Genomic DNA, 12557 nt, shown 5'->3' on the forward strand with positions numbered 1-12557 from the left:
CCTGGAATAAATGGAGGTGGTTGAACATCCTGTTGGATTTTTTTTATTTTCATGTGTGTAACATGACATGGTTTATTAGATATCAGAACATTAAATAAAATAAGCTAGTTGTGGTGTTAAACAGGTCTGTCTTGATACTCAGTGTCTATTGACATCATGCTGTGTCTGAATTATGCTTTTATTACCCACAAGTTTTCTTAGCCACAGGCTTCACTGTGGTCTGTTCTGCCCCCCTCCCCTCCCAACAATAACAAATATACACCAGTACTCAGCTACTCTCAGCATAACTCCCTCACACAGTGAATCATTCCCTTTCAGGGTAGATAGTCTTCAAGTGAGTGTTCTTCAAACTAACTGAAGCATTCAAGAGTAAAGAGGTGATTCAGTGGTAATGGGAGTAAATCACAATTTGGATACTGAAGATGTGTGTTTATTAGACCATTTCTATACTATAAACATCCATCATTGTTGCAGAGAGATGCACTTGCTTTCAGAAATGCCCAGTCATGTAACACTGGATCCATGGCCAGCCTCAGAGATGCCCAACCTGTAGGACTTTTATTTTGTACCCTACTCATTGCAAACTTTAGGACTTTTATTTTGTACCCTACTCATTGCAAACTTTAGGACTTTTATTTTGTACCCTACTCATTGATAAGAAGAAAACAGCATACCTATGGCTTATAGGCTTTCCAGACTTCATTTCCTGGCTACATATTTCATAACTGGTCCATTGTACAATCCCAAATGCATTACAGCACAGGTACAATGTTTCCATGTGCTACAGTGAGCTAAACTAAAACCAATTTGTTTTTGCCACTTAGCTGCTCAGTGCAAAAACTATATTGGAATTGATTTCATGACAAAGTACTACTGTAGTATATTGGTTAAGGTATTGAAATGCAAACTTGAAGACATGGCTTTTAGTCTCATCTACTTCACTTACACGTAGCCCTGCCTGGTAGGCTACAGTGTGTCTAACAATTTTAAGCATAATATCTTAAACAGCAATGGACCGAAGGAGAAGAAAATGCAAATTTTGACCACCACTGGCTTTTAAAATAAGCTCCTAGCTCATACTCTGCCTAAACTATCTATGACCCTTTACAAGCATATGACGTTGCACACTGAAATGAAGCACATATCAAAGAAGATTAAATACTGGAAATGCCAGAGCAAAATGCAAATCAGAATACAGAAGATAAAGAGAAAAAAGTATAACTCACCATCAGCACTGCAAACAAGAATAACTGTAGCAGCTGTAAGGAGAGATAACATCTTCAGATCCATTGTCTTAGGCAAAGCTTCTGCTTCTGTAATTTGATGCAAGAAATGCACTGATATATAGCCTGGGAAAACTCCTCCCAGGCTAATTTTTGCACAGGTGAAACAAAAGGAAGTATTTTATATTTTACTAAGGACAAGCAAAGCTTCTAAGTTTCCAGATGATATAACCTGCCTCCTTCCACCTTGGACATCATTCAAAAATAGTTAAGATAATTTTTTTTTTATTTACCAAAAAGTGAAAAAAAAAACTTTCTTGGAGAAACTTGTTATACAAGTAAAACAACATGGTTGATTGACTCGTGTGAGCTTGTAAGTTTCCATTCTGTGGGTAACAGTAACTCAAGGCAATATGTCAGTGTACAATAATGGCAGACTACAACTGGAAAAGCTATGCTTTGCATACCCTACACTGTGTAGTTTTAAGAGCTGATTCCTTTTGTGAATTTCTTTAAACTTTTTCTGTAGCACACGATACAAGACCTGATAAGTAGGACACTAATACATCTGAGACATAACACTGGATGCAATCTCTATTTACAGCATTCCTCTGAGAAGGAGTTTTGGAAATCATGTGATGGGTTTATCTGCAGCAAATGTCCTCCTGCTACAGTCCCTGCCTTACTGCTAGCTTCCCCTCTTTTTATTCCAAACATGAGCCACCAATTTTTACTTGGGGGTTAAGCATGGTATCTAGTTGAAGAATTAGTTAGTGAGTGGGTCTTACTTTATGACAGGGCAGGGTGTAGAAGCAATAGTGCAATGGTGCCTTGTCTGAAATGACTTGTGTAACTTATGAGGTAGTCTTGTGTTGTTAGCAATTTCAAGGTAGAATGTCAGATGTCACAGTAGCCTATAATGCAGGTTAACAGCTTACATTCATGCAAATCTTTTCCAGAAAATGAACATACAATGTTGCTGAGGTCATGAGATTACAAAGCCCACCATGTCCTACTGATCAAGCAGCTAGTTCCTGTACTGCTGTCCCCCATCATTTAACCCCCTCCATTCTGCACCTTTTTCACATCCATGATGATTTGGATCACTTGGATGGCACATTGGTGCAGCAGTAACATTGTTGCCTCACAACAAGAGGTTCCCTGGCTCGATTCTCGGCTGGAGTGCCTTCTGTGTGGAGTCTGCATGTCCTCCCTGAGTTCGTGTGGATTTTCTCTGGGTATTCTGGTTTCCTCCCACTTTACAAAGACATTCATCTGGAGTGTTTCTCCCTGGACCTCTGCTGAAAATTGGCTTTGTTCCAAGTTGGACTTTCCTGGTAAACAAATGTTAAATAAATAAACTTCTTCAGAGTCACTACCAGCTGGGAAAGTTCCTTGGATCCATTACCATAATATAAATTCTTATTAGAGAAGTTCTAATGCTGGTTCTGTCAGTATGCCTGCATTCGCTTTTGCAGGTTCCTTCAGAATGTTACTGATACACCCTAAGTCGGCATTTTCAGGGGGGCATGTACTGTGGTGAGAGCCACCTTTTAAAATCTGACTCTTTACCTTAAAGTGTTCAAGTAGAAAGCATGTTCCACTGGTGAAAATGTAAACAGAGAGCTGGAAATAATAAAATCATTTGTTTTTCCTTCTTACTTGGTTTTAAAGGGAACCGATTTGATTAGCTTGTTGCAATCTTCTTTTCTTCTAATGTGCTCCATCAGAATCCGCCACTTAGAGCTGAAAAGGTAGGCAGCTTGCATAAGATATAGTTGAGGCAGGCCCTGTATATATAATATTTACAGGCAGATACTACTTTTTAAATGTCACACTAGAAAACCATAAACATTCAAAGCCTGCAGTACATTAAACTGTGAATTCAGTAGCTCTATTTATGACAAAGTCACGTGTGGATTTATACTACTCATTCCTTCTGTTTGTTCAGGCCATAGCACAGTGTGCAAGTTTTGCACTTTGTGTCTGTAAGTCTACACCCTCTCTGTCTGGAAGAGCAGGCCAGAGTTAGTGCAAGAGATACTCCCCAGATAGAATGAATGATTACACATGGCACGTATATAAACTAACTGAGTCTAAGTGCACATATATAAACTAACTGAGTCTAAGTGCACATATATAAACTAACTGAGTCTAAGTGCTGCCATGTGAACATAGTTCTGTCAGAGCTACGCAGAGATGGAACAGTGGCAGGATCTTAACACACCATCTGAGAAACAATAACATTTGGCACATTTTGCTGTTCTGGTTGCTCTTCAGGGACTGCCTGATACTTACTGAAAACAAAAATGCATCTATATCAGGCATAGTGATGACTATCTAAAAGGTTCAAAGAAATGTAAAATAAAGCTGCATACGTAACACATAACTAACTGAAGACTTTAGCATAGCTTGAGTAAGCTTTAGTGATTTTTCCACATTTTCAGACCTCTAGGGACTATTGCTTTAATAATTATTTTGTTTTTGTTTTTAACACTATCAACACATGCTGCTTTTGACTTTACATTTTTTTCAACTGCCAGATGTGTACATTTTTAAATTATATTGTAAATTCATTGGGTTACTGACATGATAGCAATATTTTGGTAAATGTGAGGTAAACTTGACTAGGCTTAAAATGACACTTGGGCCAATAGCCTATTAACCAACTATGAACCAATGAACACGGACATTTAGAATTAGCAGTGGGTAAGAATTACGTTTATGAAACATACTTCTTTTGATTCTGTTTGCAGATTGGCTCTTATGTTTTTCTTAAAGCACACACGGGTATGCTCATATGATAGACTGAGTCTATCTTGTTATGTCTTCTTGCTTGCTTCACTAACATAAATAAATAGGGACTAGATTATTTCTTTGACAGCTTAGGTTGTAGAATGCTTAATGATCGACACCTAATTGTCGAAGTTTCAAAATCGCGAATGGCCATATATGCAAATTCTTTCCTTGGGAAAGAATTTGCTAGGCTGTCCGGAAAAAAAATTACTTTTTAACCTAAATATAGTGGGGGGCTTCACCCCCCACACACCCTGATGTGCGGAGCTGTATCCCCCCAACTAAATATACCAACTCCGAGATTGCTCTACATTGGGGAAAGGGCAAATCCCCAATAACAGCCAAGCAAATTCTTTCCTGAGGAAAGAATTCATGTATATGGCCGTTCGCGATTTTGACACTTCGACTCTTAGGTGTCGATCATTGACGATTCGACAACCTAAACTGTTGAAGAAATAATATAGACCCAATAAATAGATGGGAACAAGGCAGATGATGCCTGTACTCATAAGTGTTAACTGTAAAACAGAATAAGTCTTTTGAGATATTTTTAATTTAGAGACATCAACATCTCTCTCAGCCTCTCAGGGCAAGAAATCTGGACAAAGCCAGAAAGAATGGGGGTACAAAAGTGCACAAATAGGGACAGAACTTAAATACTGCACCTATAAACTTAGAAGGTAGCTAGAATAACAGGTTTTGCATTATTATGAATTTTCTGAAGGATGTAAAGTCTGAAACTCAAATGTCTATCATTATTTAATATTATTTACTGACTTCAATCTTGAATGTTTTACCGGAAAACCACAGATTTTATGAAGAGCAGACCAAAAATATGAGGAAAAAAATCTGGAGATTCTGCGAAAATCTGTATAGTTGAGAGGTATGGATACCTCAAAGCATTCACTTTGCTCTGAGGAAAAACAGTCTTAGAGTCAGTATATACAAGTTGGAGGGTGAACCAAAAAGGGACAATTATTTTCCTTATTTTATCTGTTTAACTAGGTAAACCCACTGGTCAAGTTGTCTTTTCTTAGGGGGGGCTCTTGAGCACTGTCTGTTTAAATGACTTGCTCAAAGCCACATTGTAGTCAAAAGCTGCTCTAATTCACATAAATGATTAACAGAACAGGTGTTGCATCAACATGCATTTTCTGAAAAATAACTATGAAAATATACTGACCGGCACAAATCATAATCCTCAATGGTTTACCAGAAAAACAAACATTATACAAGGGGCAGCAAAACTATGAAGCATGGCCTGGGAGATGGGAACTCACTCCAGCATACCTTCTAATCATCACTGTCTGGGGTTCTAATGGCACCTACAGTCTTTGGGATTTGGGTCCTCATGAGTTATTTTCAGGGGTACCGCTTTATAGATGAAACTGAGATATTTCTGTTTATCTTGTTTTCACATGCTCTTCCTAACCAGCTGTCTGATTTCATGACAATCTGGCTCTTTTTCTGTACATGTACCCTGGTTGTCTACACTACATACATGTTAGTCATATCTAAACATTTGTGCACATGCTATTTCAAAACAAATTGCTAGGGGTACAGCTAATGTCAAGTATTTCTTAAACGAATTGAGTATATAGTCATAGTAAAAATTCAGCTGATGTTAGGTAAAAACATTTGAGATTTTAGTAACTTAACTTGAAAACTGTTTCAAATATCCATTCTGTAGCATAGAACAACATACCGCAAAGTAATTCATTAAAACAAAGTAAAAGCTTAAGTGCATAGTTTAACATCATATGTTCATATTGTCACAAAATAAAATGAAGTCTGAAAGAAGTATATAGTAATGTTTTCTAGTACTAGTGCATTAGAATGAGGTAGGAAAACAGCAAAACACCCTCTAAAATAAGTTACTGAGGCCCTCAGACTGTTTAGTGCAACTCTAAAATACATGAGACCTAAGTTAAAGAAAATTGTAGAAATCACAGGGAGAGCCAAAACATATTTAATATTTTAGGGTCAGACATAAAGGATAGTTAGACATTTCAGTATTAAAATTCAGGACAAAATATGAACTGATGATAGACATTTAGTAGGAAAAAAACTGTAGCAAAAAATAAAAGGCAATCATAAAAAGTCCTAAACAAAGGCATCATACTGAATGAAACAATTTGCCAAAATATGCATAGCATTGCAAAACAGCTATAAATGGAGAAATAACACAAGAAGACTTAGTGCTAAAGAATTCTAATGACTGGTATCATTGACTATCTGCTTGTAATTTCCATTGACTTACCATTTTATGAGGGAAGGCAAAAATCTGAGAATTTCTGCAAAATCAGGGACATTTGAGTAGCAGAGCTTTGCCCTCATGCTTTCAGCCACACACACAAACACACATACAGACCCGCATACTCACAGGTTTAAATACACTCACATTTGCACACACATAACAAATGCTCTCCACAGTTACTTACCACATTAATGTTGTTGAAACATCTTCAGCACTACTCAGTATGATTTTTTTTCCTAAACAAACCGTAATATTTCAGGCTTGTCCACTTCTGCTCTGTTTTGACTGCTACAAGCTCCTGGAAGACTCTCTTTCACTGTCTCTTACTTTAAACCAAAGAAGAAACCAAAGATGTGACACAGCAAAATGGAATGGATGACACAGATTGAAAAGGCAGAATTGCAGTCCATTTTTTTTCATAATGGCAATGTTTATGAGCCCCCCTCAGCTAGCACTGGGCCCTTGGCAGCTGGCTACTGGGCCTTGTGCTTGATCTGGCCCTGGTTCCTTTACACATAAAGTCAAATAAAAAAACAACAGCAAGCACTCAACCAGTGATTAAAATATGTTTAATATATTTAATATATAAAATAATAACAAAATGTATCAAAATAGTTTGCACATAGGCTTATGCCTTCATCAGTGCCTCATAAAAAACAGAAAAATGAATCACAATATATAAGGAAAACAATTAAACACACTGTATAAATACACACTCACACACACTCATATACATATACACACAAATATGCATATGGGACTTTTATATATATGCATGCATACATACACACACCGCACACATATGTAGAGGTGTTGTTAAATACAGTATTTCTTAGTAAAAAAGAGAAATGACAACTAATGCAAACTTCAGTGTTGAAAAGTTAATACCGGCTCTTTGAAAGCCTGTTTAAGTTATCCTATTTTTAACTGTTTTTTAAGGAAGGAATACAAACTTTTTTTTTTTTTTACCTTTGATGTTGGGCTGACTGTGTCTAGTTACTGCTATCTTTCTTCCTTTTCTTTTTGTAGACAAGGCACAACAATATATCTTTTTGTATTGTGCCTGTTTTATGGAGTGTTTCTCCCCGGGCCTCCACTGAAAATTGGATTTGTTCCAAGTCGGACTTTCCTGTTAAACAAATGTAAAATAAATAAAATAAATAAAGACACACACCCCCTCCCTCTACCAATGCAATTGAAAAACTGCATTTAACCCAGAGGAAAAAAGTGCACCTAATTTAACAATTCACATACGCTCCATTTTATTAAGCAATTCATGCCAGCCTAACTTGTTTGGACCTTTAAAAACTATATGGTGTATAGCAGTAAACCTAAAAACAATGTAAAATGTTCCAAAGTATATTTATACAAAGCATTAGACAACTTTTTTGTTTCTAATATCACTTAAATGTTCTTAAATATGTGCCTTAAACTGCCTAGAGGTCTATTCAATGTAAAAAGCAGAACAACTGCATTGCACCAAATAAATAACCCATTCAGAAGAACAATTATTATAAGATAAGATATCAAACACCTTAGATGTATTGCAAGATAAAAATTGTTTAATTTTCAAGGCGTGTTTACAAGATGTACAATGAACACATGGAAAACATCCAAATATTAGTGTACTTTCCAAAGAAAATTGTTTACTGAGACCCACATAAGATGTTTTTTTTAAATGATTTATATAATTTCCAATGGTTTTGCCTCATCTGTAAGTAAAGTAACAACATGCTGGCAAAAGTTTAGCTAGCTTATGATCAGCCCTGAAGGATTCCCCAGTGTTTATTAATTAAATCACAAAAAATTGGGTATCACTACCAAAACTGATAACAAAATGAACACAAGTGTCAGATTTTTCTTTACTTTTATATTGTAGCAATGAATTTCTATCTATTGAATAAACCAAATTTTGAGCTTTACGTATAGCAGACATATTGTAGCCCCTCGCTAAGACCCTGTTGACAAGTTCATCATTATGTTTTTCTAACTCTGATTTAGAAAAACAAATCCTCTTAACCTGCATAAATTGTGATTTTGGGATATTTCTACTGATATGTGATGGCTGACAAATGTTCACATCCAAAAAACAATTATAACGAAAATCTTTCCGATAAAGGGAAGTATCAAGTGTACCATCATCATTTTTCATAATTTTTACATCCAAAAAGATCTGTTTGATATCAAAAGAAATAGTGAACTGTATACCCCATTTGTTATAATTTAAATATTGCAAAAAATATTTTAAATATGTGACAGAGTTCCATACAAGCCAACAATTGCCAAGATAATGACGCCAAATATCCATCTCATCTATATAAATATTGTGGCTAGAATCATAAGTTAGTTTTCTTCAACATATCCCATAAAAAGGTCAGCATAAATGGGGGCAAAGGAAGCCCCCATAACTGTACCCTTTAGCTGCAGGTAACAATTCCCATCAAAATAAAATTAATTTTTGGTTAAAACATGTTAAGTTAAACAAAGCAAAAATGTATTAAATCATGGGTTGTAGATACATAACTTATTTAACCAAAATCAACAACCATCAACCCTGCTCAATACGGGATATTAATATATCATGCTAATATATTATTTGCACATAAGTCATGATGCAGGCAGTGCAGCCACATATACATGCAAACAAGATGGAATACCATGTAGCATAAGTAGAAATATGGACTCTCTCAGGTAAAGCTTTATATCCTGTTATATTTGTTTGTCTCAAAATGTAATAATTTGAAAAAAGATTTTCCTCTGTTTAAAGAACTGTGGAAGTTCTGAGGAGAGTTCAGCCATATGAACTGCCAGAAGTAAATAAAAATTGCAAAGCTAGAAGACACAAAAGAAATCAACATTTGAGTGTAGTGAAAGTCTTAAATAAAATCAGTTCTCAGTGTTGTTCAAAATATCCCTGCTAAAATACTAAAAGAACATCACTTCAAATGTTGAAGACGAGTGTGGACTCCAGCAGTTAATGAGATAACAGAAGATAGTGTAGATAGTAACAGAGAAAATCTCATAGTTAAGAAGACTGGGAAAAAGGGTGAGAAAATGAGGAAAGGGCAAATGGGCCTCATGCTGAACAAAATTAAAAAAGTAAAGCTGAATTGAATCGTAAGCTTCTCTCTTTTCTACAAAAGCAGAAGACCAACCAGAAAGAGAAGCAAGACCCTAAGAGAGTACCTCTGATGGAAGAAAATAATTTCCAGGATTGCCTTTCATGGGGGAGGAACTAGATGAAGGAGAAAGGCCTGTGTCTGTATTTGTGAAATAAGAAGCCATGGCCTGCAGTCCACATTAGGGTACCGGGAAAAATTAATTGGCTGACCTTTAAATAAGCCATGTCTATTTTAAGAAAGCTCAGTGGAAGGAAGATATTACAAAGAGTAGATGGGAACCAAAAGAACAGAACAAGCCCACTGCATACCCTTTCTTTGAACAAAAGAATAACCTGCTATATAGAATAGTCATAGAGGAAGAACACACACTGTCTCAATTATTAATACCAAAACATTTTGGAATGCTTGTAATAAAATAAACACACAGCCAGATTTTGTGCGGTCATTTAGGAATGGACATAACCATGGTTAGAATTTTAGATAGATTTTGTTAACCAGGTATTATGAAGGACATAAAGAATGTTTGTGATCCATACCCTGAGTTCCAAAGGACAGCACTCATATCAGGATTTAAGAATCCACCTGATCCCATTGCCCATTACAGAAGTACATTTTTAATGTATAGTAATGGATATTGTGGGTTCACTTGGGAAATAAAACAATGACCATCAATATATTCTGGTAATAACTGTGCAACAAACTTTCCCGAGAAAGTATGCCTGTAAAGAGTCAAGACAAAGTCCATAGTGAAAGGACTGGTAGTATCCTTCAGTAGAGTAGGAATTCACTGTGGACTTCTTAATGACCAAAGCATCCCATTCATGTGCAGAATTATGCATAAATCTCACAGTGCTTTAAATTAAAACAGCTAAGGTCCTCTCATGCTATCCTCACACAGAGGGCAAGTCCATGTTGCAGAAGACTATAGGTATAGATGGGAAAAAACTGAGACCAACCACTGCCATATCTTATTTGCTTTAAGAGAACTACTCTAGGCCTCAACCCTATAAAGCCATTTGAATTGGTATATACTATAAATCCCTGAGACAGAAGAAAACACTCCTTTGTAAATGCAATAAGGCATTTTCTGAACCTGTAGGATATGTTATGAACAGTGATACTTTGTCAGTACTGAGAATGAGGGCACAGAAGACATATCAAAGAATGTGTAACAGAAATGTTCATATATGAGAGTTCAAAGCAGGAAATAAGATACTTGTATTAGTACCCACTGCAGAAACAAGTTCCTTGCCAAATGGCAAGTCCTTTTTAAGTAACATAGAAAATAAGTGAAGTGAATTAAGATGAGATGACTATGACAAAGGAAACTACAACACTTGATTGAAGTTTCTGTAGTTAAGTATGTTTGCAGGGGAACTTAGGTTCTCACAGCATGTCCTGAAGTTAGACTAGGAGAAACATTAATAGTGTCTCAGAAACAGGAAACAAAATGATTTGTGTTTAGAAATAAGGACATATTCTCATACTTGTATGGGAAAAACCAGTTTAATTCAGCATAGCATAGAAACTGTACATGGTGAGAAAGTGTACTTCAAATACCAGAGACCCAAAGCCAAGCAGTTAGTGACAAACTAAGAAAGATGCTTAAACATGGGAGTCCCAGGGTGAGTAGAATAGTCCCATTGATAGGCAAGGTTTAATTGCACCATTGTAGTGGTAGCTAAGGTGGAATCGTTTTGTTGTACTGGTAGCCAGGCCAAGTTGATCTGTACAATTTGCAGTGTCTTCAGCAAGTTAAACAGCATTTTTAAATTTGATCAGTATCCCATGTTCTAAATGTAAAAAGTGACTAATACATTGGGCAAGGACAGGTTTCTAGCTACATCTGTATTAACCAAAAGCTATTGGGAAATTCCCCTTGCCACAGATGCTATGTGGAAATCATACTTTTCTACACAGGATGGACTCTTTTATTATAAAGTTTTGCCTTTTGGTTTCTATGGAACAACTGCAACATTCCAGAGGCTGATGGACAAAGTTATTAGATTCCACATCTGATATGGAGCAGCCTACCCAGACGACATTGTATAATATGCATTGAAGAGTGGGAGACCCATTTCTTCAAAGTTCAAGCCATTTTTAAAAACTCTTTGCCAGGGTGGATTGATGGCTTAACCAGCTAAGTGCAAGTTAGGGATGGCAGAAGCCTACTATCAGGACTATGTACTAAGGAAAGGAGCTGTTAATCCACAGGGTACACAAGTGGAAGAGGTGCAAAAGTAATGCATACCATCTACTAAAAAGCAAGCGAAAGCATTCTGAGGCCTGTGTATCTATTATCAGACATCTGTTTGTGATTTTGCCAGCATTGTTTGCCTTCAACTGACCTGACTAGATGTAAGGCTCCAACAAAGGCAAAGCAGACTAATGCAATGGAGCAAGCTTTTAGACAGCTAAGGAATATGCAGCACTTATAGCCTATACTTGATAATCCTTTCATTTTAAAAACAGTTCCTCATACATACAAATGCCTTATAGGTAGGCATATATGCAGTATTGTCTTATGCTGTAGAAAGGGGAGGAATATTCCATTTGCCATGTTAGTTGGAAGATTAGTAATGCTGGAAAATGCTACTCATTGATACAAAGAAGTGTTTAGCTATAAAGTGTGCCCCTACTACCCTGAAATGTTATGCCTTTTGGAGAGTGTTTGATGCTCATAGATCACAGACACCCTTCAATGGCTATTCCAGCACAAGGACACTTAACCCAACTTTCGCCCTGTGTGCATTGATCTTTCATCCTTTTAGTCTTAAGATAACATATCAACTGGTCCACATAGTCTGAATGCAGATAATCTAGACCAAGCATACTGAGTCACCACTGATGGTTGAGCAGATGGCTCTACTCTGGGAAGGGCCATGTAGTATAATGGTGGTTGGTCCCTTTAAGTGTACTAAGCTAAAAGGATCATATAGCATAGTGGTGGAAGGACTGTTTAAGGAATGATAGAGGTAATGGGGGTAGCTGCACCAAGGGTTATTTAAAGAATGGAACCATGGCCGGATACCTAGGTTTACAAAAAAATTACTCTGATTCTAACTTTTCAGTCTGGGTTTGCTCCACTTTGCTGTGAGACATCTTTGACTTCTTCTCTTTCATTGAATCAAATGTAGAATCAATGAAAGACAAAGAGAG

The 12557-nt window shown here is 36.6% G+C and overlaps 1 protein-coding gene across 1 annotated transcript in view; it reads right to left on the reverse strand.

The window, feature by feature from the left end:
- LOC122804368 (C-C motif chemokine 28-like) overlaps positions 1-1360 on the reverse strand; it is a 36165-nt gene extending 34805 nt beyond the window's left edge. Inside the window, exon 1 of the mRNA XM_044074188.1 lies at positions 1227-1360. Coding sequence (XP_043930123.1) covers positions 1227-1290 — 64 coding nt within the window. The 5' untranslated portion in view covers positions 1291-1360. The remainder of the gene's footprint in view (positions 1-1226) is intronic.
- Between the last annotated feature and the right edge of the window lie 11197 nt (positions 1361-12557).

The sequence above is a fragment of the Protopterus annectens genome, chromosome 1.part1 (genome assembly GCF_019279795.1).
Source record: "Protopterus annectens isolate FY-2018-M chromosome 1.part1, PAN1.0, whole genome shotgun sequence".
NCBI classification, from domain to species: domain Eukaryota; kingdom Metazoa; phylum Chordata; order Ceratodontiformes; family Protopteridae; genus Protopterus; species Protopterus annectens.